A 24,236-nucleotide genomic window follows, 5' to 3' on the forward strand; every position below is an offset into this window, starting at 1 on the left:
CTAGTAATAAGTAATTAGTAAAAAATCAGTAGATTTGTTAAGAAATAAAATGTATTGAAGAGTCACGACGGATGGTATTCTTAACCAACCTTAGTGCTATAATTAAGGGTTACCTAGAACAATCAAGACATGTTGGTATGGTTGGTAACATCGGACTTTGGTACAATCAATAAAGTAACATTCTGCCATTGTTGTGTGTTTTCTAGGATATTGTTATTTATATTGTTCCCCTATTAATCATAGACATGCTACATTGATACATAGTCACAATGATAATTCTACTTCCATATCTGGCATGTAACAACAACACTTCCATATTTGGAATGACATTTCTATTGTCATTGCATAGTACGAACCTAGAGGTCTTAAGGTGATAGGTGAAAGGATCGAGATCTAATGGGTCATCCTTTTGGCCAATAAGTATTAATAATAGACATTGACGTCAAGGAGGCAGAAGTGACCTGAGAGGATCAATTGATATTGCAATAGATCAATACATACAATGGGAGGCAAAGTAGAGGGCTCTCCCCATAGGTACAGTACAAGACAAACTCATGGTAAATGTAGCGGTGTATGATATCTTGGGGAGCCTTCCGAGGCTATTGGCACGCAAGTTGGTGGAAGTAGGAGAGCGAGAAGCTATCTAAAGAGAACAACAAAAGCAACAAATACTACAACGGTACCAAGAAAGGAACCAGCGGGAGGAGGAACTCTGCTACACAAATAGGTGCTACACATCCTATAATTCCAACAATTAATGCCCCTCCTGCCGAATAAGGACATGAGATGCAATGAGAGGAAAATGAAATTGGCATGAGGTGACCCTTATGAGTCTAACAACAAATAGAGAGACGACGAAGGTTGCAACACCTTGCTGAAGGGTGAGAACCATACAAAGGGGTCGCCACTTGGTAGTGTTGCCAAGGTAGAGCTAATACTTAGTATTGCCTCGAATGAGGTAGACACAGATAGTTGGGGAAGTGAGTTAGGTGGAACAAAGCCGTTTGTGCATTTGAAAGAAGCCGGTGACGCAGAAAGAAGTTAAAGAGAGGTAGCCACGTTATTTGAAAATATGGTACACTAAATAAGAGGGTTGGCCATATTTGATGAAGTAAGAATATGACAAATAGAGTTGGAGACCCTAGGAAGAAAGGAGTATCAATTTTACCAAGGTATAAACATTGACAGTGACAGAAGGGAAGACTTATAGCATGATGATCCTGGAGGTGTACCAGGGGGCACTAAGAAACAACTGACCCAACTAATTCTCAAAGCATAGGGGGTACCAATGAAGGGAGAAAATTTTCAAACACCCTAGACAAATAGAAACTTCCAAACTTTAATGGTGGTGGGTCGGAAGACCCAGTGCGACATTGTAAGACATGTGACCATTTGGGAGGCAATTGGACAAGAGGAAGAAGATTATTGGTTGAAGGCCTTCCTAACCACCTTGCGAAGCCATTGACTGGTACACTGACCTCCTAGCCACCTAGAAGACTACTTGGAACAATTTGAAAAAAGCTTTTAAAACAAAGTTTAGGTTGTTACAGGATGACGATAAGGTAGTAGCCGAAATATGACACATGCCAAGGGAAGAGAAAGACTATTTGGGCCTACCATCACAGGATGAAGGAGCTCATAGGGAAGTTGCAAAATAAACTAGTGGATGGTTTAAAAAAGAGGTGGTTCATAGAGGGCCTTAGCCCTTTGATTAGGAAGAAAATAAAGATGGTGCCTCCCTCCATGTTCAAGGAAGTTTGTGATAGGGCAATGGATAGAAAGCGAGAACACGACGTCAATAAATAAAATTAAAGTAAGTGATGAGAATAGGGACGAAGAGGACAACGATGGAGAGTCCTGAGCAATCCAGGCACAATGCAAAGATATGATGCAGATGATGAAAGAAATGAAGGGTATAAAAGAGCTAGTGGTCCGAAGAAATTGTTCGGCAACATTTGTTAAGTGATGGGACACTCATTGAAAGAGTTCCCCATACAATTTGAAGTTAAGGAGTACTCCTAAGCACGGAACAAGCAACCCACCCACCACACCGCCAAGTACCATGGCTACTAATGCCTCCCCAAGAGGTTTTCAGAACAATAGGCATGGAAGTAATAATATCAACAAGAGTAACACGCCACGAAGCTACATCTTGTATTATGCAAAGGGACGCTCGATGATACAATGCAAGAGATGCAACGAATGGGGTCACTTTGCATGAGAAGTTAAAGCAAGCAAAGTCGGGAGTAAGTTGTGCAGGCGGTGTGGGTTGGGGAACCATGAAGGTGCTAATTGCTCGAAGGGGAATGTCATGAGCATGCTGGAAGTCACAAAATCAGAGGGAGTGATGGCAATTACTAGACTCCAAGCGAAGAAAGCCACGTACCCAGACACTTGGACAGAAAATGAGAGATTGAAGGAAGCAAGAAGAGAGACAATTGGCAATAGAAGAAGAGTGCAGGCAAACTCACCAGGCCACAAACACTCTGGTACAGTCATGTTAGTGAACAGATTGTCCTCCAAAGAAAAATATACAAATTAACCCCAAAGCCCAAATAAGAAGACTAAATATACACTAACAGTTGGATCATTTCGCTATTGAAAAGCGTAAATGCTCTTTGAATTTATTCGGGTACAACTCCCTGTACATGATTTACAATGAATTCAAATACGAATGCTTTTAACTAGAAAGCACAAAAGGTTTACAAACATGTACCTGTAAACATGAAATAGATGCGGAAACTAAGTAACTAAAAAGAAAAGAATAGCAAATGACACAAAGTTCATTTTCTTGGATGCTGCATTACAAAGTGAATGAAAACAAAGAATATAATTTCCATCCTCCTAAGAAAATGAAGAATTAGGGCTTCAAGATATCTTGATATCAAAATATATTCAGAAAACAACAACACTAGATGCACTTAAAGAAAACTAAAAGTTACACAAAGATAACAATCGGTGGAAAGAAAACTGCCCAAACTCGAAGTTTTAGTTTGTAGTTATCCCCCAAATCTCCCTTCTCTAAGATGTAAAAGACGATACAGATCTTATTACACAATGCATCTGAATTACCATCTAGAAGAAAATGAAATCTCTTCCCTTACATTACATTAAAAATAAAAAATTTCTCCCTTTCCCTAACACATAGTTTAGAAAACACAAGCTCTGCTTTCTTGCAGCCCTAAAGTCTTCTTTCTCTCCCTCAGAAGAACTAGGATAAATCTGGAACCATCACCACTAAAATTCTCTCTCTGTTGTAGCACAAATTCTCTCCCCTAGAAAGAAAAAGTGGAACCCCTTCCTACTCGAGGCTTCTTCAATATAAAGGAATGAAGGGACGGTATTCAGTTTTCATGACTGAATCTTGAAATGAAACTCCCTCATGTTCGTCAACAATCCCTATTCTTTATCATGTTTTCCCCTTTGAATTATCATACAAGATAGTAAAATAACTCGAGATCATCTTATGTTGACAGGACTCCTTTCACGTGTCCCTTTGAGATAGATCAGCCTTTGCTCAAAAATACCACGTGGAAGGAATGAGAATTGACTTGGGCCCTTTTATATTGCCCCTTCGAATCACCTATGGCGTATGTTATTCATATTGGAATATTGTGGTGTGTAAATAATCACCTACAACACCTTTCATCTCAAATTTCAACAAAGCTGATATGATTACACAATATGTCTCATTATATAGTTTGAGCTTTATTAGAAAAATGACCCAAGATTAAGTTTGGGGAAGAAAATCGGATGCCACTCCTTGGATGACCATGAAAATAGAGCTTCCTTGGCATAATTCGAGGAACATGACTATCTCAACTATTTACTATATCCACATATGGCTCGGTGTATGAAATAAGGTATATCCGGCCTACAGTTTTGAGTTATGTTGAAGTTTTTTCCTTGTTGTCTCTCGCGCATCTGTGGTCTGCATGAGCTGGAGAGAATATGAATTTGTGCCACTTGATACATGCTTTCACATGTTCACCATTGTGCCTTAGGTTATGTCTTTGGCAAACCTTGTGTCTTTTCATAAACGGGCTCTCTTGACTCATGTCTTTATTTAATAATCTACATTCGATTGTTTTATCCCTTGCCACATTCATGATTCTCGTTGAATATTATTTCTTTAAAGAAACCAATATAGTACCCTCAACACTCACTATGAGAGTCATAGGAACCTGATCGTTGCCATTTGTGAAATTTGCAGGTTCCTATCTCACTCGGGTCCCACCCATAATGAAGTTGTTTTTTATTTGCCCAAGGAGATTGATCTCTTTTCTTCAATCATTGGTGAGCACCAAATCAAAAGTATGAAATGAGTGAAGGTGCCTTTGAATCTGAATGTCGTGGCTTGCACTCCAAGATTGTGAGTAGATGAAACCCAATCCCCGTCCTCTTGCAATTATCACAATGCAAGGATTTGAAAGGTGAAATCGGCTTGCTTGTCTCCATGGATGCAATCGATACTTTGAGTTAGCTTGGGTATCATAGATTGCTGATGACATGATATTCTTATCATCAATGTCCTTCTCGACTTATGAAATGCAGGATAGGGTGAAGACACTGTGAACTTATGTCATTCGGCAATTAATTGACAATATCCACCGATCCTTTAGGCTTACAAAGAACTTATCGTAACAGTCACAGCTCATCCTAGGAGCCATGGTTTATTCATGCTACGGGTTTGACAATCAATGATCTTTTAGATGGTCTATTCTCCAGATTCTCGACTCAAACCTCCACATGATATTCTTTACGATGAGCAATTCTCCTTTCTGCAATGGCATTAGATACAGAGAGTCGTATCTTGGGAAGGAATGATGAACACAGTCTCAAAGCACCATTCTTTGCCGTAATTAGAACTTTTGATTGTTTTGTCAAATCCTTTAGACGGGTCTTTGTGTCTTTCTACTCTTTCATGGTCTACCTCGGTCCGATATGCTTCACATGGAAAACCCATTGAGGCATATATTCTTTGCATCGACAATCTTCTTTTATCACAGTGAGCATGTGTGATTATCGAATTTGATGCATAATCTTCATCAAACATACATGTAGGAACATGTAATTCCTATCCGGACATGGTTAAGATATTTTATCTGGTGGAGGATATTTAATCTGAGGGTATGGACAATGTGATACGATATCATGTGACGTTCATATCACTGAATTAGTGCCTTTGCCCAAACACACTTGTTCTCTCTTTGATTTAGTCACTTTTGCTAATAAATTGCTTTGCACACATATTAGGAATTGAGAATCCGTAAATACTCTGATTCAAACCTTCATCCCTCGATGCCTCTTCCATCAACATAATTTGTCATAATTAATTATGTTTCATTGAGCTTAAGTCAGTAGCTGTTCCATCAATGTTTGAATCACCCCTTATTACATGCATCTAGTGTTTGAGTATATGTGGGGAACAATAGAGACTTCTATTTAAAGGCATATGTTTATATTGTATTGAGCCTTTCGCAATCTTTTTGAATTCATTTCTTGATACCTTGAGGCTGAACCTAAAATTGCTGAACTCTTAAAACCTTGAGCATTTCTAATTGAACTTGCGGCTTTAGATTGTAATCTCGATAATCTTGTGGTATTGAAGCTGAATGGTGTCTCTAAATTCTGAACTACTGCATTTTGACACCTTCAGAACAAATCTTAATTGAGTCACAAAAGTGTGAGAAGTTATGAATCTTTCTCTCGCACCTGTTTGCAATAATGGCATTAAGGGGAACCTCTAAACTTGGCCTTAGATATGAACCTTGTATTGTTGAGCCTTCAAATTCGTGAGTGGACAAACTGCAATTCTGAACTGGAAATGAACCACTGAACCCAAGCCATTGAATTGTACACACGAACCTCTCAGGATAAACCATTGAACCTATGTGAATAGATTGAACCAATTTGAATTGCTTCGAACTGCTTTGAACTTTAGCTTGAAATAGTTCAAGACCATAAATCAAAAATTTAAATGCTTGGTCTATATTGGGTACCAACAAGTCAACATCCAATTACTGTACTAGTAAGGGTAGTAGACTTACTAGAAACGTTACCACAATTAAGAGTGGCTATCTCTAGCATGGAGGAGAATAGTAACCGTCCAAAGAAGGACAAGGGCAAGGAAGGAGAAGCCAAAAGAGGACTCACTCCACAAAAGGACCCCCCCACCTATTGACTTGATGTTGTTTACAGTTGGAATAGGAAGGACCCTTGCCATATTAGAAATGGAGATCATGGGTCATAAGCTCACCAATACCATTGTTGGCAGAGGCCCCAGAGTAAATGTACTTTTTGAGGAGACATGGAAGGCTCTAGGCAAACCGACATTATGGCTTGCAAGCTTCCATCTAGTAGGCACAAACCAACATGGCATAAAGCCGCTTGGGATTGGTGGCTCAGAAAGTAACTGCACGAGCACAACAATTCCTTCTAGATTTTGTAGTCATCACCCTAGAAAAAAGGGGCTACGATGCTTTACTGGTAAAGAATGGCTGATCACAACAAAGACCAACCATATGTGGAAGAAGGATACACTATCCATTGAAAGCGAAGGAAAAAAATATCATTGATTTGTAGAGCCAAATAGTAAGCCAAGAATGGGCATCGGACTCAAAGTCAAAGGAAGACAAGTATGACAAAGAAGGATGTAATCAAACGAGGAAGGCATACTAAGACTAGGCACTTGTTCGAAGGATGAAATGAGCTCCCTTTGTTGGTTCCCAAAACCGCAGATTGGAATTCCAAGAGCTTGCCACTTCTCCGATAGGACTTCTCAATCAGTTTTGGCCAACGAATGGGAATACTTTTCGATTCCCCTGCACTTCAGGCTCTGCTACACCTAGGCGGGTAAACCTTCACCTCAAACGCTGATTGTCTGGTGCAAGGCTTTTCTATAGAAAATTTAAACTTCTAGAGTTCTTCGGCTGGCAAGGTCCTTGAACTCAATGAAACTGAAACTGAATGCTGAGTACTTGAAATGATTGAATGTTTTGTATAAGGTTTGTTAATAATGAATTTGATGCTTGTAGGAAGGAATATATAGATTTTTTGACTTCAATAATAGAAAGACTAGTGCCTCTGCTCATCCGGGCAATAGAGTCAACTTGAGTGAATTTTCATGTACAACTTTGTAATGTTCTGCGTACTTATACTACCAACAATTAAATAATCAAGATGCGACAGACCAGATATTATGCAATCTTAAATTAGTCTAGATTGAATTTTAACTACTCTGGTAGGGAGACAAACTGGGCACAGATACGGAAACAATTTGATATTCCACAATATCTGTGATGATCGAATTTAAAATGCTAAATGACCATGTCCACTTATTCGACATTTAAATTGTATACAAAATTCCAAAAAATAATTACAAAAGACGATTCGTCTACAGTTTAAATCTCCATGCCATTTAAAAATAATCAAGATATTTTATTTTATTATAAAAATAAAATATTTGAATTTATATTACAGTCATATTATAGCCCTTACTCCTCCGTACAAATAGATATAAACTACTTTTGGTTGAATTTGAATGTTCAAATATGTGTTATTTCAAATAAAATAGTTCATATTTATATCCTATTTGTTTGAGGAGGTGACTTTTCAAAGTCAAGGGTCATATTATTTAACCGCATCACTTCATTAACAAATCATTCTCATCTTTTAATTTTCGATAACTATTATGATAACTTGCAAATCATTTTAAGTTCCTTATTCTTATTGCCCTGTTGCCATTTTAAATAATATTGGTTATTGTCGATGTTCTAGCCCATGCATTAAATCTTCATATCCTTGGACACATTACTTGAATTCCGACATCTCCTTTAACTCTGTAGTTCAAAGAAATATAACTCGAGAATAACATATTTCTGAATATATGCCATTGCCGAAGACTTCGACACCTGTAGATATTGGGCTGCTAAGGAATGTATATGTCTCCATATTGTAAACGACTTCAAACAATGCATACTTGGCTCTTAAATGTCTGTGTTCTTAATGTACGCTAAAATAATAATGTCATTGTGGCATCATTTGTCTACTGTCATCAAGGGTTCAAATTACTTCTATCCGACTATCCTCCATTTGTTCTCAGTAAAAATAAAAACAAACATGCTGTTTTCTCTATATGCGATACATATTATTTAAAACTCTCGATGCCACCATGTTCTTTTTCCTTCGTACATACTAAACTCATGATAGCTCCTTGTTTCATTTCCAACCCACAAAAATTTTAAGACATGGCACCTGTACATCTCCAACACTACGTTTTGTTTGGCATATTGCATGATGTCGGAAGATATATCACCAATGGTTTGTTAATTAAATCTGCCTCTGTGTGTATGAGATGCCTGGAAACAATTATTCTTCACCACTGTTATGTTTTGGAAACTATATTAGGAATATCTGATCTGGGAAAGCTGATAGATTTAAACTTTTCTCACCCTCTGAAGTTTGAACAGAAAATTTAGTGTATTGAAGATATGAATTTGTTGGGTCACTGTACACCTAGCATAGGGAAATCATTGAAACATCTAAATATAATATTATTTGTGGGATGAAAAGGTCAAATAAGGTGCTTAAATGGAGGCCCAAATTTGTCAAAAATTTTAGGCTCCATCACCCTTAATGGGCTGTTCCATTGGCAGATGGAGGATTATGAGATATTTCAACCCAATTGCTACATGTTGGAAATAATAGAGATGGAGGATGTGGATAGATACTCGACATAATACGAGTATAGGGAAGGGTTAGCAAGCGTGGATGACACTCATGCCCATTGATTTGGGAAAGAAAAGGCAAGTGAAACAAGGGAAAGAGGCTATATACAACAAGAGAACATAAAGACAAATCAATTGCATTACCAAGGAGACTGAACCGAAAGAAAAATAAGAGGTACAAAGCTTGGGATAAAGTATTATTTAAAGAAAATAAGAAAAGGGAAAACTAGAAAAGTTAGATCAAGGGCAAGTAATAAGGAGGGAAAAGGGAGGGTCCTTTTAATTGATTTTTCAAACCTAACTCTAAAAAGCCTATAAAAGTAACATACCACCAAGCACTAATCACATGAACTATGGAGCAAGAAAGAACATTTCGAGTGCAAAGGCAAGAAAGGACAGAGTACGAAGGAGCAGTCCAGTCGTACACTACAGGCGGAGGCTCATCAAAGATCAATTTGTTGTATAGGTGGGGGTCATACACAGCAAATTGGGTGTACATTGAGGCAACTTGGTCATACGCAAAAGTAACCAGTTGTACGACGCACGTAGCCATCTGATCGTATGACTGCTCAAGGGAAGAAATTTGCATGACATACCTACTTGTATGATTTGTCGGAGGCACTAGGTGTTGTATGCGGGATACAAGAGGAAGTTTGTATGACTGCATACCGTACACAAAATGATAGCGGGAGCTAGTGCTATAGAGTATAGACCATACACCAAGCAAAACACTCTACGAGCTTCATACACAACAAAAAGAGAGGAAGACAAGTCCCGTACAGGCATAAGCAAAAGTTATCTGCACAAGATAGTGTGGATAAAGGTGGAATTTGTATGCAAGGAGCCTTATACAAACAAGGTTGTATGGGCAATAGTACAAGGAGTACGGATGAGAAGGTTATTGTTAACCATAGTTAGTGGTATAGAGTATCGAGAAAAGTAAGAGTTATTACAGGAAATTTACATAACGGTGAAAACAAGTATTGGTAACCCTAAAAAGAGCACAACTATGAACAATTACAAAGGAGGAAAGGATAAACATCCACAAATCAAATAGACTATGACCTCTACAAAAATAAAGAACAAGGGTAAAGGCACAAGGAGAGGATTATAGCTGCCAATATTGTCTTCTAAGGAGTCTCTGGTACAAAATGCAAGAACTGGTGGGAAGGCAGAATGAACGAACACCACTAGTTGAAGGTTGCATTATGGAAAGGAATTTGAACTAGTTTTAAGAACCATGGTGCACAGTTATGATAAAAAGACACAAATCTACCATACAACATTTAAAGCAGAATGTAGTAATGTCTTATTCTCCAAAAGACTTCACCAAAATGTTTAGAGCACCAAATAGAGGGCACTCAACTACAAAACACTCTTCCAAGATGAGCACAAGTGATAAGAAACAGTTGCTGGAGCTTAACTATAGACAAGATTTAATGAAAAAGCAATGGGAATGCATATGGAGTAAGATTTATGGTAGGAGCATGAAGAAAACTTTCATTGCCAACACACAATGGAGGTGCATTGTGGACCTAGTAAAAAGTAAACTCATGGGGGGCAAGAAAACTTTAAACATTGCCATTTCCATGCTACTAGATTTAACAACTTGAATTATGGTAGGGTTGAGTGTAGGGCACAACTCTTATCAGACATAATAGAGGAGTTCCTACAGCGAAAGCATAAGACATTTTATATGACACACCATGCCATAACACTTTTTGGATGCTCTTCACACACAAGTACAACCACAATACTGGGGAGCATTCATTCCAGCCAATCATGTGGAACACTACAAACCTGCTATGTCTTATTGGCTACACTTAGGCACAATTTCGTTAGGGAATGTAGAAACACAATAGAAGAGGATGAGATAGGATATTTTAAAGAAGAAGAGGAGGAAGAGACCATTGCCGACATGTCTTTCAGTTCATGGTCCAGTTTAGAAGGAAGCGAGGAGTTCCGCTTGACACCCACTTGCACTAGAGGACACATTATGGAGGAGGCATTAGAAGACGTTGTATAGATACCCCTAAAAGAAGGGCCCCTACTTGAATCCATAGCATAAAATTCATTTGAGGTACCTGATAGAGGGAAACAACCAATAGAAGCCATCCTAGACACAAAGGCCAGCCGTATGACCCCAACAATATAGATTTTGGTTGTACAAATTCCAGTCGTATAGATGGCCACAAGGAAGTAAATATGATGATGGGTACAGTTGGCATAGTTTGCGTGACTAGTATGGTTGGCGGAATGATTGGGGCAGCCAAGATGGTGGAGAAACAGGTTGGCAACATGTCCTCGAATTGGGGCACGAAGACGATATCATTTATGCCATCCCAACTTTAATCTATGGCACATTTAGTTCCTAAATGGTAGATTCCCAATGCAAAGGTTGTAGATTGACCACACAAGAAAGCCGCCCAAACCATATAGAACACTACTCCATAAGGGATGGAGACAACATTGATGTCGGGTAATTGTGTTTTGGGAATAACTAATTGGGTCAATTACTAAAAGCTTTATGTCATGACACTTGATTCGCAACGCATCAGGCCTTATATGTATACTTGTCATGCATGGGAAAAGATATCAATCAATGAGTTATCAGATAGACTTCTCTTGATCTGGTCTTATGTTCTGAGTTTAACAAGCCACAAGCATTAATGAAACAACATTCTGGTTTCATATTTATTTTTGTGTTATGCTTTACATCTTTTTGTACTATGCATTAACTAGTTTACCCGTGACAGTAAACATTAGCACCATTGCCGACTGAATCTTGGGAGCAATGAAGAGAATGGAATACGACTGATAAATGGGAATACATGTTCGTGGCAATATCACAACCAATGAAGGAGTGACAGATTTTTAAACAACATGCTCAAAACCCAAAATTTTTGATTTTGTTTTGGGCTGTCATCGAAACATTTGTATGAAGGGAGGCGAGACAAGAAGTCATCGAAGATACCATGTGGGATAGATTGAATGTAAACCTTGTTGCAGATAGACTATTGGACTAACCACCTTGTCTGTTGGCACAAACATCCCTTGCTCAAAGGAATTGAAGGGAGGAGATTGAGAAGGAACAACACAGACAACAAATCTTGCGGAATTTTGTTGAGAACAACCGCCGGGAGGAAGAAGAACGTGATGGAACTCGACGAAGGACCAATCCATGAGTTTTAAGCCTTGGGAGAGGAGAATAGAAAGGACACTTGTAACTCTGTAATGACAATGTCGCATAGTCGACCCACATCTGGAGAAATGAATCAATATAAAGTGTTTTCTTAAATTATGATGTTTTATTTGAATTGATGCCCATTTTAATAAATAAAGATAGAAATAGGAAGGAGCAAACTAATGCCTTGCAAGCCACGCACCAAGCTTTAATTCTCGCACAAGAAGCCAAACAAAGACAAAGGTTAAGGCAACTTGTTGAGGGACAACCAGTTGAAGGGTCGCTCGAAGGGGACCATAGAGGTGTTAGAGAGGGTGACAACCGGGTTTCAAGGGAGGTCCAGTAACAGAAAGGGAATGCTTCAGTTTGTGAGAACATCAATGAGTAAGAAGTAGCGAGAAGTTGCTTGAGGACACATGGCAGCGACTGAATTAAATTGAGGAAACACGAGAACAATTCATAAACCTATCCCGTACACCATAGACGGAAGAAACTTGAGGCAGAAGTGAAGTAAGAGAAACTCGAAGGGAAAAGGGAGAAGAGGCGAGAGAAGTCAAGGATGCCAAGGCAACAAGGAGTGTCGAAGGGACTTTGCACGGTGGACAAGGCAACTCGTCAAGATCTAACCCTACTAGTTTGAGAACACAACCAATTGGTTTTGGTTCAAGACAAACCATAGGAAACGTGTCTTAAAAACAAAAACTGCCAAAGTTCATTGGTGACTATTGTGAGGTTTTCACACCATAGCCCCAAAATTTTGGGGACCCCCCTTTTTTTGATTGCCTCAGCAAATTTTTGGATTGTCCAACAATTTTGATTTTTCGAGAATTTTGAGCCTTGGACACTTTCAGGCCAATGGGAGAGACTTAGCTTATTTTCACCCGATTTTTTTTAACTTGATTTTCCAGAGCCACCAATTCTATCCTTAGGCCGAACAAATTTCAAAGTTAATTCCAACTTGGCAGGATAAAATTATGAATTTTGTACTTAGACATTTTCTTTTGAAAATTTGGATATAATTGTGTAAATTTGGATAATTTTCAAAAATCAAAATTTTGTTAAATTTGGTCTTTTGGAAAATCTTGATTATTTTTGGTGAAAAAGATTAATTCTTGTGATGATGAGACTAAATTGCAAAAATCAATTTTTGGCTCTAGAAGATATTTTATTTTATTTTTGTCAAAAAAAATTTATTGGCATAGCAAAATCGATTTGGGTAAAATTGCAAAAAAATGGCTTTAATAGATTAAAATTGCCTTGAAAACTTTTTGCCTTTAATGAAATTGGTAATTTAATATTGAAAAATGGCTTTTGGTTAGCCAAAATCCAATTTTAATGACGTATTAATTACTAAATCCTCATTAAATGGAAATATTTAACATCTCCAAGGCACCATTTAATTTTCTTTTGCAATTTAGAACTAATTGACAATTTTAGAAGGCAATTTTTATTTTGGCAAAATTAATATTTAGCTAAGTATTTAATTGTGGGCCATAATTTTGCATTAATTATTGTTTTTCTTTCTCCCAGGGTCCAAGTCGGCCAGCTTGGGGGGAGTAAGAAAGTTGGGTATAGGAGGAGGCCTCTCTCCCATTTCTTCCTCACTTCTCACTTCTCCTTCTCAAGGTGTTGGTGATTTTGCAAGAGCAAATCTGCACTCTTCTTGCTTGGCGAAATTTGTGGAAGGCGAAATTTGTGGAAGATAAAATTCTGATTTTTGCAAGAAGCTGCGATTTTTGCCCTAGGTTGGGTAATTTTATTTGGAGGTGAATTGTGTGATAAATTTTTGATTTGCAAGGGATTTGAAGTTCTTGAGGTCTAGTCCTAATTTCGAAAAGTCGTTGTACGATTATTGGTTAAGGTGAATTTTCATCATCTAGAGTTGCAAGGGGTCCTTAAGCTGACATCCTTCTTTCGTTCTAGTCTTAGGATTGCTTCCCTTGGTTCTACTTGCTTTCTGGTCCACCACTCTACCATCCCGTAATAGGGCGACGAGCATGGAAGATGTTAGTGCAAGTAAGAATCCCAAGCGGACAAGACTAAGAAAGACAAAGAGGATATGATGCCCAAAATGCCCTTCTCGAAAATGAAGAGAATAACTGACACCAATATTGGTACAGTGGACATGATACGGATGAAGGACAGACTAAAGGAAGGACAATCCCTCTTGGCTATTGGTAAAGGTAATTTCAAATCATTTAGAGTTGAAAAGGTTCGTTAAGCGGATTTCTCTGTTTCGTTCTAGTCTAAGGATTACTTCCCTTGGTTCTACTTGCCTTTTGGTCCACCACTCTACCATTCTGTAATAGGGCAACGAGTATGGAGGATGTTAGTGTGAGTAAGAATCCCAATCGGACAAACACTAAGAAAGACAAACATGATGATGCCCAAAACACCCTTCTTGAAAATGAGGCGAATAACCAATACCAATGGTGGCACTATAAAAGGATATACAAAAGGTAGTTGCACATCACAACCCAAGCATTGACACTTCCACTATGACCATGATGAGCGACAACGACGCAACCCTTGATTTTGAAGATATCAAAGAAGAGGATGTCAATGAGACAGATTTTGGATCGAGGTTGTATGAGTTAGGAAAAGTTGCTATCAAGAAAAGGCATTTGAACACCCTTTCCTCTCTCAATGCTTTTATTGTATTTGTGAAAGAATATGAGAAGGATCACGAAAGCATACTACAAGTAGCAAGCAGCGTAGTGAAGTCAACAAAACTTAGGGCAAAGCACACACCTTGTCCTCCTATGGAAGAAGTTAACGAAAGGCTAGCTAAGTTCATTGCCTTCGCTAAGAAAATGAAAGAAAAGGGAAGATTTATATTAGAAGATCATTTGATGTAAGCCCAAGTGGCAAATTTCCCTTTCTTCTAGAAGGACAAGTGTCTATTTCTGATTGGCCACCATTTTGGTTCCTTCTCATTGGTTACCACTTTTTGCACTTTTTTCATTGGTCCATTGATGAGGTGGCAGCTTCTCATTGGCCAATGGGGTGGCAACCCTAATTAGGGTTTTTAGGATCCAATCTGAATCGTTGATCTTGTTTTGATCTCCACCGTTTGTTGTATTTTTGGCCCTTATATAAGGCCATTTGCTCTAATTTTGTAAAATGTTGGAGAAATTGTGCGAAGATAATACCAAAATTGCTCTTTTTTTCATTGTTGCGATTTGCATGTTGATCAAGAACATTGGGTATTATTGCATGTTTTTTACTTCCACTTAGATTTCCTTTTAGGTTGTTGAAGTAAATTTCATTTCAAGTTGCTAAGTAGGAGTGAAGTAGATGGATAGTTGTATGGTAGCATTGGTAAATGTTTGATAGGGATCAATACTAGACCACTAGCATCCTAGCGGCTAGTTGGGAAGCCCTGTGTGGCAAACTAGTTTATTATTCCTTTGAATTATTGCACCTGTGGAAGTGAGGCCGCTGGTCAGCTCTCATTAGGTTCGATCCCCGTCCATTTGCTAACCTTCCATTCATAGGAATAGGAGTAGAATAGTGAGTAGTTGGGTAGTCGAAGCTTAGAGAAGTAAGTTAAGTGATAGAACTCATCCATTCACCTTCCACCACCACCGCTTTCCATCAATATCATCATCGACAAACACACCCTCTATCATCACTACCATCAACATTATCTGCCTCCGCACATTTCACAAATTGAGTCACCATCACCTTCATTCCACCAAAGTGCAAGTCATCCTTGAATGAATAGTGTAAGGCCACCTACGTGATTACCAACAAATCACATCGATAAAACTGAGTGAGTATCCAACGGTGTAACGAACATTGGAGTTATACTCATGTCTCATGAGCATTAACTTTTCAAGAGAGGAGTTGCATGTTTGATATCCCATATCGAATATTCAATTGCTAATATGTTATGTAAGTGATACAAAACTTGCATCAACAATGACAGGAAGGACCTTGTGAGACATTGTCATATGTGTGAAACTATCTAGACAACAAATGGAGTTACAGATAAAAATGAGTGGGTCAAGTAGTTCCCAGCAACCCTTCGAGTTGTCGTGGATTGGTAGTTTGACATTGCCAAGGTAAAGATAAGTTCATGGGACGATCCGAGGAAGGAATTCCAAGTGGAATTTAGACTACTTCGAGATGACAATGAAGTAATTGCAAAGGTATATATTTCCAAGAAACGGAAGAAAGAGATCGTAAGAGACTACAATCAAAGGCTTAAGGAATTGCTGGGGAGGATGACAACTCAGCAAGCCCACGAACTAAAGAAGAGGTGGTTCATTGAGGAATCAAATGCCTCCCTCAAAAAGAAAATGAAAATAGTGCCGACTACATCATATGCAGACGCGTACGACAGGGCCATGAATCTAGAAAGTGAAGATAAGACATCAAAGAAGAAAAAGAAAAGTAAGTCCTCATCTGAAAGTGATGAGTCATCGGACGAGAACAGTAGTGATGACGAATCTAATAAGGTGCATATCCTTCAAAAAGATATGAAACATATGATGCGAGAATCTAAAACAATGAAGGGACATTGACGAAGGAGAGATATGGTGCACAAAGTGTAAGGAGAGTAGGCACATAAAGGGGTCGTGTTTGAGAAAATCACCCTGCGACATCTGCCAAGTGATGGGTCATTCCACTAAGGAATGCCCATACAACTTGAAGACGAGGGGCCAATTGGTGCCCTTCACACAAGAGCAACCATCTACCTCTAGGATAGCTAATCCTAACCAAGAAACGAATAATGCATCACCTGGCAGATTCCGAAATAACTGGCGTGGAGGGAGATGTCATGACAACAGGAGCTGGATACAATATGATTCGAAAGGACAACCAATGATTTAGTGTTGGGCATGCAGCCAGTGGGGCCACTTTGCCTAACACTGCCAAAAGAACGACAAACCATAAGAGCTGTGTTGTTGGTGTGGTCCCACAGACCATGAAGATGCTAATTGTCCGAAGCTCGGTGGAAACTTACTCAATATCAAAGAAGTGAAGGTATTACCATCACCCAGCTTCAGACAAAACAAGCGGTTTATCCTGATCCCCATACGGAGAAGCAGAGGGAACATGAGGCCAAGGAAGATATAGAGAAGGCCATGAAAGTAAGGATACATATGTGGTAGCAAATACATATGGATGAATAGATTTCGAAAACAACATACTGTGAGAGATGTTACAAACAAAGGTGCCAGTTAAAATGCAAGACCTCCATACTATGCCTTTAACTGAAGATGGCACTATTGAAAACTTATACTGCATAGTTGAGCACCACTTCTCAAACCAGCACCGCACAACAAACATGCGTTCTGAGCAAGTCGACAATCAACCCCATGTTATTGGCAGTAAACAATGGCTGATACCCAACCATTGTCAAAATGGACATTTTGGGAACAATTCTCACGGATACCATAGTCGACGGTGGGTTAGGGGTAAATGTCCTATCAGAAGAGACATGGAAGAATCTCAGTAAGCCTACCTTGTGGCCCCCCACCTTCAACTTTGGGTGTAGATTTGCAGGATATAAAACCCCTCAAGACACTAATGGCTCAACAAGTCACCATTGGAATGCATCTGTTCATTTTGGACTTCATTTTGACCCCACTGAAGAAGAAAGGTGATGATGCCATTCTTAGTAGGGGATGGCTAGTGACAAGGGTAAACCATAATTGGAAGAAAAATACCCTCTCCATGGAAGTGGCAGAAGGAAGTTCATCATCGACCTTTGTACATAGATGGTAAGCAAGGAGATTGCCTTGTCTTTAGAGTCTGAGTCTGATAGAGAGCCAGGTGGAATAGATGAAGGGAGAAACCAAATGGAACCCAACGAGGAAGGTGTGCTAGAACTGGAAGAATTGGATAGAAAGTGCTTATCCTTAAACCACATTTGTTTGACTCTGAAAGGACATTTCTCTGTCTTTTTATCCTTTATTATGCGTAATTCAACTGGGTAATGATCCGAACCTGAGATGGGTTTCACTTTTGATTCTAAAGTGAACGGTAGTTTTGTGATACCCCCTTTTAGAAGGAATCTATCAAGTTTCTCCACAATAAAGTTGATTCCATTTCTCCTATTATCCCAAGTGTAGCTATTTCTAGAAGTGGCTATATTTATTAGTCCATTTCTATTAATCCATTTGTTAAAATCATTTGCTGCTTTAGGGAGTTTCTGAGTTCCTCCCCATTTTTTTAATGCCTTAGTTATAGTATTAAAATCCCCTCCTATGATTGAAATCTCTTCTTTATAGATAATTAATTTTTCTTCAATCTATTTCCAAACTCTTATTTTCTCCATGTTTTGAATAGGGCCATACACATTAAAAATCGTGAAGTTCAATTTCATTTGGGAGCTTCTCACTAAATCACAACTCCAATTTCCATGGTCTTCTAAAGATGTTATAGTTAGAAACCTTGGGTCCCATATGAAGGCTAGACCTCTTGAGGCTCCCCTAGCTAGAGATCCCCATATCTTCCTAAATCCTAGCTTCTTTATTAAACCTTCTAGATCATTTCTATCTAGTTTCATTTCTTGTAATAAAATGAGTTCAACTTTTGTTTTTGATATGCAACGTTTTAAAATCCACTCTTTGTTAGGGGCGTTTAAACCTCTAACGAAGTTAGGATATTCTTGGCGACTTGAGAAGGATCTTCTCCTTCCCTACATTAAAGATATTGGTTAATTTGGTTTGACCATGAGCACATCCATCCCTCGTTCTCAGTTCTTCTAGGGATTTTCTTCCCCTCTTTTTATTTGTTTTCGCACAATCAACATTATTCTTACTTGGCTAAGCTTGAGTCATGGCTATCCCCAACAGTTACTTCATTTTCTAAGGTAGTTACTTCTAATTTCTTACCATAAGATTCTTTCAACCATCTCGCAATAGATTCTACCTTTGTACCTATTCTCGTTCATATAGCATAGAGTCCATGCTTCTCACATTGTTGTTGCGTATTCCACTTCATGACCTTGAAGATTTAGAGTGAGGATTTCCTCGTTAGAAGCCAATGTATAAGGCTTTTTGTTGGCTTGCATAGGCTTCCTTCCTAGCTGGTTCGGTTACGAGATCTATTTTGAGTTTAAACATGGGCGATCTCATAACCGTATCTCTTAGAGGAACGAAGGGATTAGAATCAAAGTGATGCCTAGACATTGTCGATCTCCGTCTTCTTGTAGAGGATGGTTTTGACCTATGTGAGTTCTAAGGACAATGGTGGGCAGGAATTCAAGATTGTGGGAGAGTAAACACTGCTCCTTGTCGTTTGGATCGTTTAGATTTTACAGTAATCCGACCCGCATTATCAGATTCATTCTTTGTTGGTTCAGAAAGACTTCCATTGAACCAAGTCTAGAATCGATTTGTAGTAAATAGGTAGGGCATATTTAGTGCGCCAAAAGATAAAACATTGTTTGTCAAATTTTGCCCTAGCTGTCTGGTTTGCAGAGATCGAACAAAACTTAAGAGTTCGCAAGTTTCATTTCCACTAAGGAATTGTTGCTTTTGTAATTTCAACTAATTTTTATCCTAATTATATGCACCTATTTTGTTAATCAAGAAAAACATAAATTCACTGCTTATATTATTTACAAGTAACAATTAAATGAATTACTAACTAGATCTAGAAACAAAAATTTGATTTCCCAAAACAAAATCATTTGCACTAAGGAAGAGAGTTGAGTTTTATAGCACCTGATTGTTGAAGCTTGAAAGTTTGACAGAGCACTCCAAATATTTGTGAGAAAATTCTTATCTAATTTATTCGGAGATCCTTGATTTATCTCCGAACTAATTCTAAGGATAAAATCTGCCTACAAAGCTTCCGAAGATGAAATCAATCTGCCTTTTGTAGTTCAATCTGCTCTTGCAGTTCAATCTACTGTAATTTTCCTCTCTACTCAGTCCTTAACCCCTTATTATCATGGTCTATCTGAGATCTGTCCTTCACTATGCTCTCCAAATTTGTAAAATACAATACAATTTTAAACAATGATCTCCTTCACTTGAATTCCTTGTCCCTGGTGAAGCAAATAGTTAATTTTTCTGAATTTCCATGCCTCAACGCATGTCATATGACACGTCTTTATATTTAATATTACAACTATTATCATAAAATGTCCTCTTCAGTTGAAGGTGACCATAACAGTAACACCCATATTTCTAGAGATTAAGATCTCTATTGCACCTACAATCTCCAACAGAAAATATCCTCCAAAACTGCGCAATAATAAAAGATGTGGCCTCCAAAAACTTGTGCAGGCAAAACGTGGGCAGAGATGTGGGAAAACTGAAAAGGTCTAATGCGCGGCTCGTTGGGACTTTCACAGGCTGAAAAACAGCGCCCCAAAAAAGCCTCTTCTGCAGAAAAAAATATAGACGCAGCAGAACACTATCAAAAGCAAGAAAACAGTAGGTTGTGATTTTCCACAGGGTTAAAAATTTCCCTGAAAACTTCAAAAATGCCCAGGAAATAGCACTGAAAACCCTAGGTCTGATATTTAAAACTTTGTTTTCATTTTAAAAAATTCAGTAAAAGACTTCGATTCTATTTACAAATCAGTAAAAAAAATCTTCTAATAAATTTGAAGAAATTTTGTAGGATACCTCAAAGTTCTACATTAAAAGTTGTTTTTCAACTTTTGGCATGTATTTTAAAATTTTGCCAAACACTAACCTATGGCTTTGATATCATGAAATGATAATTGATTTTCATTGTATATTAAATAAATGAGAAGAATACTCCATACATATTAGCAATTATTATATTATATGATCTTTTCATGAAGAGACAAAGACAGACTAGAAAGTTACTGGATTAACTACCTTACTGAAATAGAAAGTAGCTAGCTAAACTATCAAAGCTACTTAAATGAGTTAATGATCATTATAAGCTAAATGTTGTAGTACTTTAATAACATCATGCTAGAATTTGAAATTGTAAGATAGTAAAATGCACAAGCTCAATATAAACTCCAAAAAGTTTGATTTATGCCTCATGGTTTCTATTTGTTGTATGATCCTGTTATTCTAAGAAAACCCATATTATACTAAAATACAAGAGCAGAAGAAAAAGGACCGTAAAGAAAGGCAACTGCTTGCCTTCTATCACTTTTGTCCTCTCCTTTGAAAAAAAAATGCTGCAGAGTGAGGATGACAATATTGGAGCTTTGTGGATGAAAAAATGAATTAGAGCTCTATGAAATGACCAAATGTTTTCAGGAAGATCCTTAAATGTGGTAAAACTGGGATTGTGTGAAATGATGTGATTGCACTGAGTTCTATCAATGCATCAGGTTTTTTTGGAACGTGTCAAGGCATGTGGCTGAAAGGCTAGGCAATCCAGATGAACATACCTAATCCTGCATTATTATATCTGTAGCCTGTAGTGCCTTGTCCAATGTACCTGGATCTCTGGCGACTTTCAGGGATTTGATGCTATTGGCAGAAATTTATAACAATAGTGTCATTGAGGTTATGCATCTCAGGAACATGGCTTTCAAACCTGAAAATCCCGTGGGATTGCTTTGGTCCTCAGTGAACCCGTGGAGCTTATTCTTTCCAGACTTGTTTAGAATTTAGAAGCAAGTGTAATTTCTATTCTGCTTCAAGTGCTAGTTTGATGATTTAGATCCATCTCAATATTTGTTTCACCATGTTTGCATAAGAGCACGTTGTCTGAAGGAGCACAGGTTCCTTTTGGTAGTTTCTCAGTAAGCATCGGCATGTTAAGGAGGCTAATTTTGGTACAAGCAACAGAGCAGAGAGCAATTCCTTTGTAATTTTTGTATATTTCTTGGTGAAGAAAGGAAACATAAAGTACAGTCGTACTTCTGACTGAGTTTTGTCATCGTGGTTTTTCTCCAGGTTTTACATGTTATCTTTCTTGTGCAGATGTGATGCTGTTCATTTTTTCCTTTACATTTTCCTCTCAATTTCAGGTCATTTTAGCTTGAGTTTGATCAGCTGGGGCATGGCTAACAGAACTTTTTCATTCACAGTAAGCATAGCCCTTAGTGTACAGAAGTAGAAAAATTCTAAGTTATCATCAGTGATTCATCCAAACAAAGGCCTGTGTTGATTTATTGTCTTAGGAATACCTTGATCAAATATATATCAGGGCATAGGCAACAGCCTAAAACACAATGGTAAGTTGTGAGCCTCTCATCTGGGAAGGTCTTGGGTTCAAGTCTACTTGAGCTTAACAAATTAAAATAATTAATCTCAACAAAATAATAATAATTAATAATACTAGATGGTAAAATCTAATTGTTTTTCCCCCTTTGTCAATTGGGATGGTTGGTTCAATTTTGCCTAGCTTTCTGCCTTAGTTTATGTTTATCCTCTTGTTAACTGCTCAAGAAAAACGAGGCTACCATAAAAATATTTGATGACATTCTCAATGCCAATAATTTTCTCTGGACTCCTATCAGCTCTTAAAGCACACATTATGGCTATATGATTTGCTCCGTGCAAATGTTGCTTCATTTTTGTAAACTGACATAAAAACTAATTAACCAGTTCTACCAGCAGTATCTTTTAATCCAGCTTAGGTTTGAACGGTGGCTTTGAGCCTTTTTACATGGTATACAAATATGATGTTTAATCTCTTAAAAAGAGAAAGTTCTCTGTACAACATGGTTAAATTGGGGCTGAAATATTCAAGCATGTTCAGGATAATAACATTAAAGTGCACAAAGTCATGGAAAAAGAGATGGGTCCAGCTGCTCATAAAAATGCAATGTAGAGTCCTGCTATGTGATATTTTTCACATATCTATTTCAATACCAGAAAAATACAAGATACAAAAAAGTGAAAGTCAAAGAAATGGGTCTATGAAAATTATGAAAAAAAATTCATAATTTAATCTACTTAAATCACTGAAGGACCTCAACATCATGATGCATTTCCTCAATTGTTGTTTTGTTGTCCAGGACAAGTCTTTTGGAGGGAGAAGACCGTAAAGGTGTTTTAGATCTCATTGCCAACACAATGCAGGCTCTGTCATCTGTACAAGAAGTAGCTCGTAAATATGCTGCATATGCAACATCAAGCAGTATTTCAAATGATTCGGGTAAGCAGAAACTGATGTATTGATAGATTCTATCATCTGAAATTTTGGAATGAGCATGAGCAGTCAAATCTTAAGTTGCATTGCACATCTGTCTTTGTTCTCTGATTTTCTTGTATGTTGAGAAACAGGTGACAAAAATATGAGCGAAACTGCTGGATCTTATGCATCCTCTGAGATGATGCTCACAGGAGCATCTGCCAATAATAAAGGCATTTCTGACGCTTTGGCTTTGACACCTATTGAAAGTGCACAGGAAGAATTATTTACTCCTGGAACACTCTATCATATCCAGGGTAGGTGTGTTCCCATTGTAGGTAAGAAAACTACAGGAGGTAAAGAAAATTGTACCCTATGGAAAGGCCACCCTAATGAACATTTTGGTAGGATAGTCCTCTCTAGCACTATGTTTTCTGACCATAAATGTGATAATCATTATTATGCATTGCGGGATGTCCTTAAGGGCTTGCCCAAGTGTGATGACAGGGAATGAGCTTAGAATTTGATGCTCTTGTCTTTGATTGAAAGGCATTTCTTGACATAATTGTCTATCAGTGGCTCTATTGAAAGGATAAAGGTGGAGAAAGCTTTGTATTCCCCTTGTATTGCAATGCACTTATAATGGGGAGTGATATTGCATTCCCTTACTTTTATGCTACCTTTTACATGATAATATTTTGTAGGTAAGTATGCTACTATAGTAAACTACATATTTTGAAGATAAATATACTATTGTAGTTAATTGCTAGAGGCAAAGATCACTGGTGTTTTAAACTCTGCACTTTTGGAAGATCATATAAATAATAATAAATTAAAAATATATATTACTCATTAAGTAAAAATGCATACCATATTTTCTTTGATAATTTATTTATTTTTGCAGAATTGGATAGAGAAAATTGTAGACTAAGACCATACAAGGGCTGGCATTTGCTAATCCAGCACTAGGTCAGTAAAGAAGTATAATGTAACCGTAATGCCCCAAGCCAAACATTACTGGCAATATTATTTAGAAAACTTAAAACCTCCAGTAGGATACTTTGTTTTGGCTAGTATGCGTTGGGCTGAAAAGTTAACGAAAATCTTATAAAACTTATATCCGAACTTAGTGCCAGAACTGCTATTGTTAGTAATAACTGTTTGTAATACAAATGAATTGATTTTTAAGTGTAAAAATCTGAATATGAATGAATACAACGATTAACTTAAATCGATTACATAAAATACGTTTGTTGTTCACTGAGATCTCTTCTTTGTTTTTAATA

At 37.8% G+C, this 24,236-nt stretch overlaps 1 protein-coding gene across 1 annotated transcript in view; it reads left to right on the forward strand.

Annotated features, from left to right (window-relative positions):
• LOC149544207 (alpha/beta-Hydrolases superfamily protein) overlaps positions 1–23,727 on the forward strand; it is a 170,371-nt gene extending 146,644 nt beyond the window's left edge. Inside the window, exons 7-8 of the mRNA XM_089798721.1 lie at positions 22,835–22,974; positions 23,103–23,727. Coding sequence (XP_089654847.1) covers positions 22,835–22,974; positions 23,103–23,464 — 502 coding nt within the window. The 3' untranslated portion in view covers positions 23,465–23,727. The remainder of the gene's footprint in view (positions 1–22,834; positions 22,975–23,102) is intronic.
• The last annotated feature ends 509 nt before the right edge of the window (positions 23,728–24,236 follow it).

This window comes from Cupressus sempervirens, chromosome 8, assembly GCF_028749045.1.
Source record: "Cupressus sempervirens isolate cs-2001-9-10 chromosome 8, ASM2874904v1, whole genome shotgun sequence".
NCBI lineage: Eukaryota > Viridiplantae > Streptophyta > Pinopsida > Cupressales > Cupressaceae > Cupressus > Cupressus sempervirens.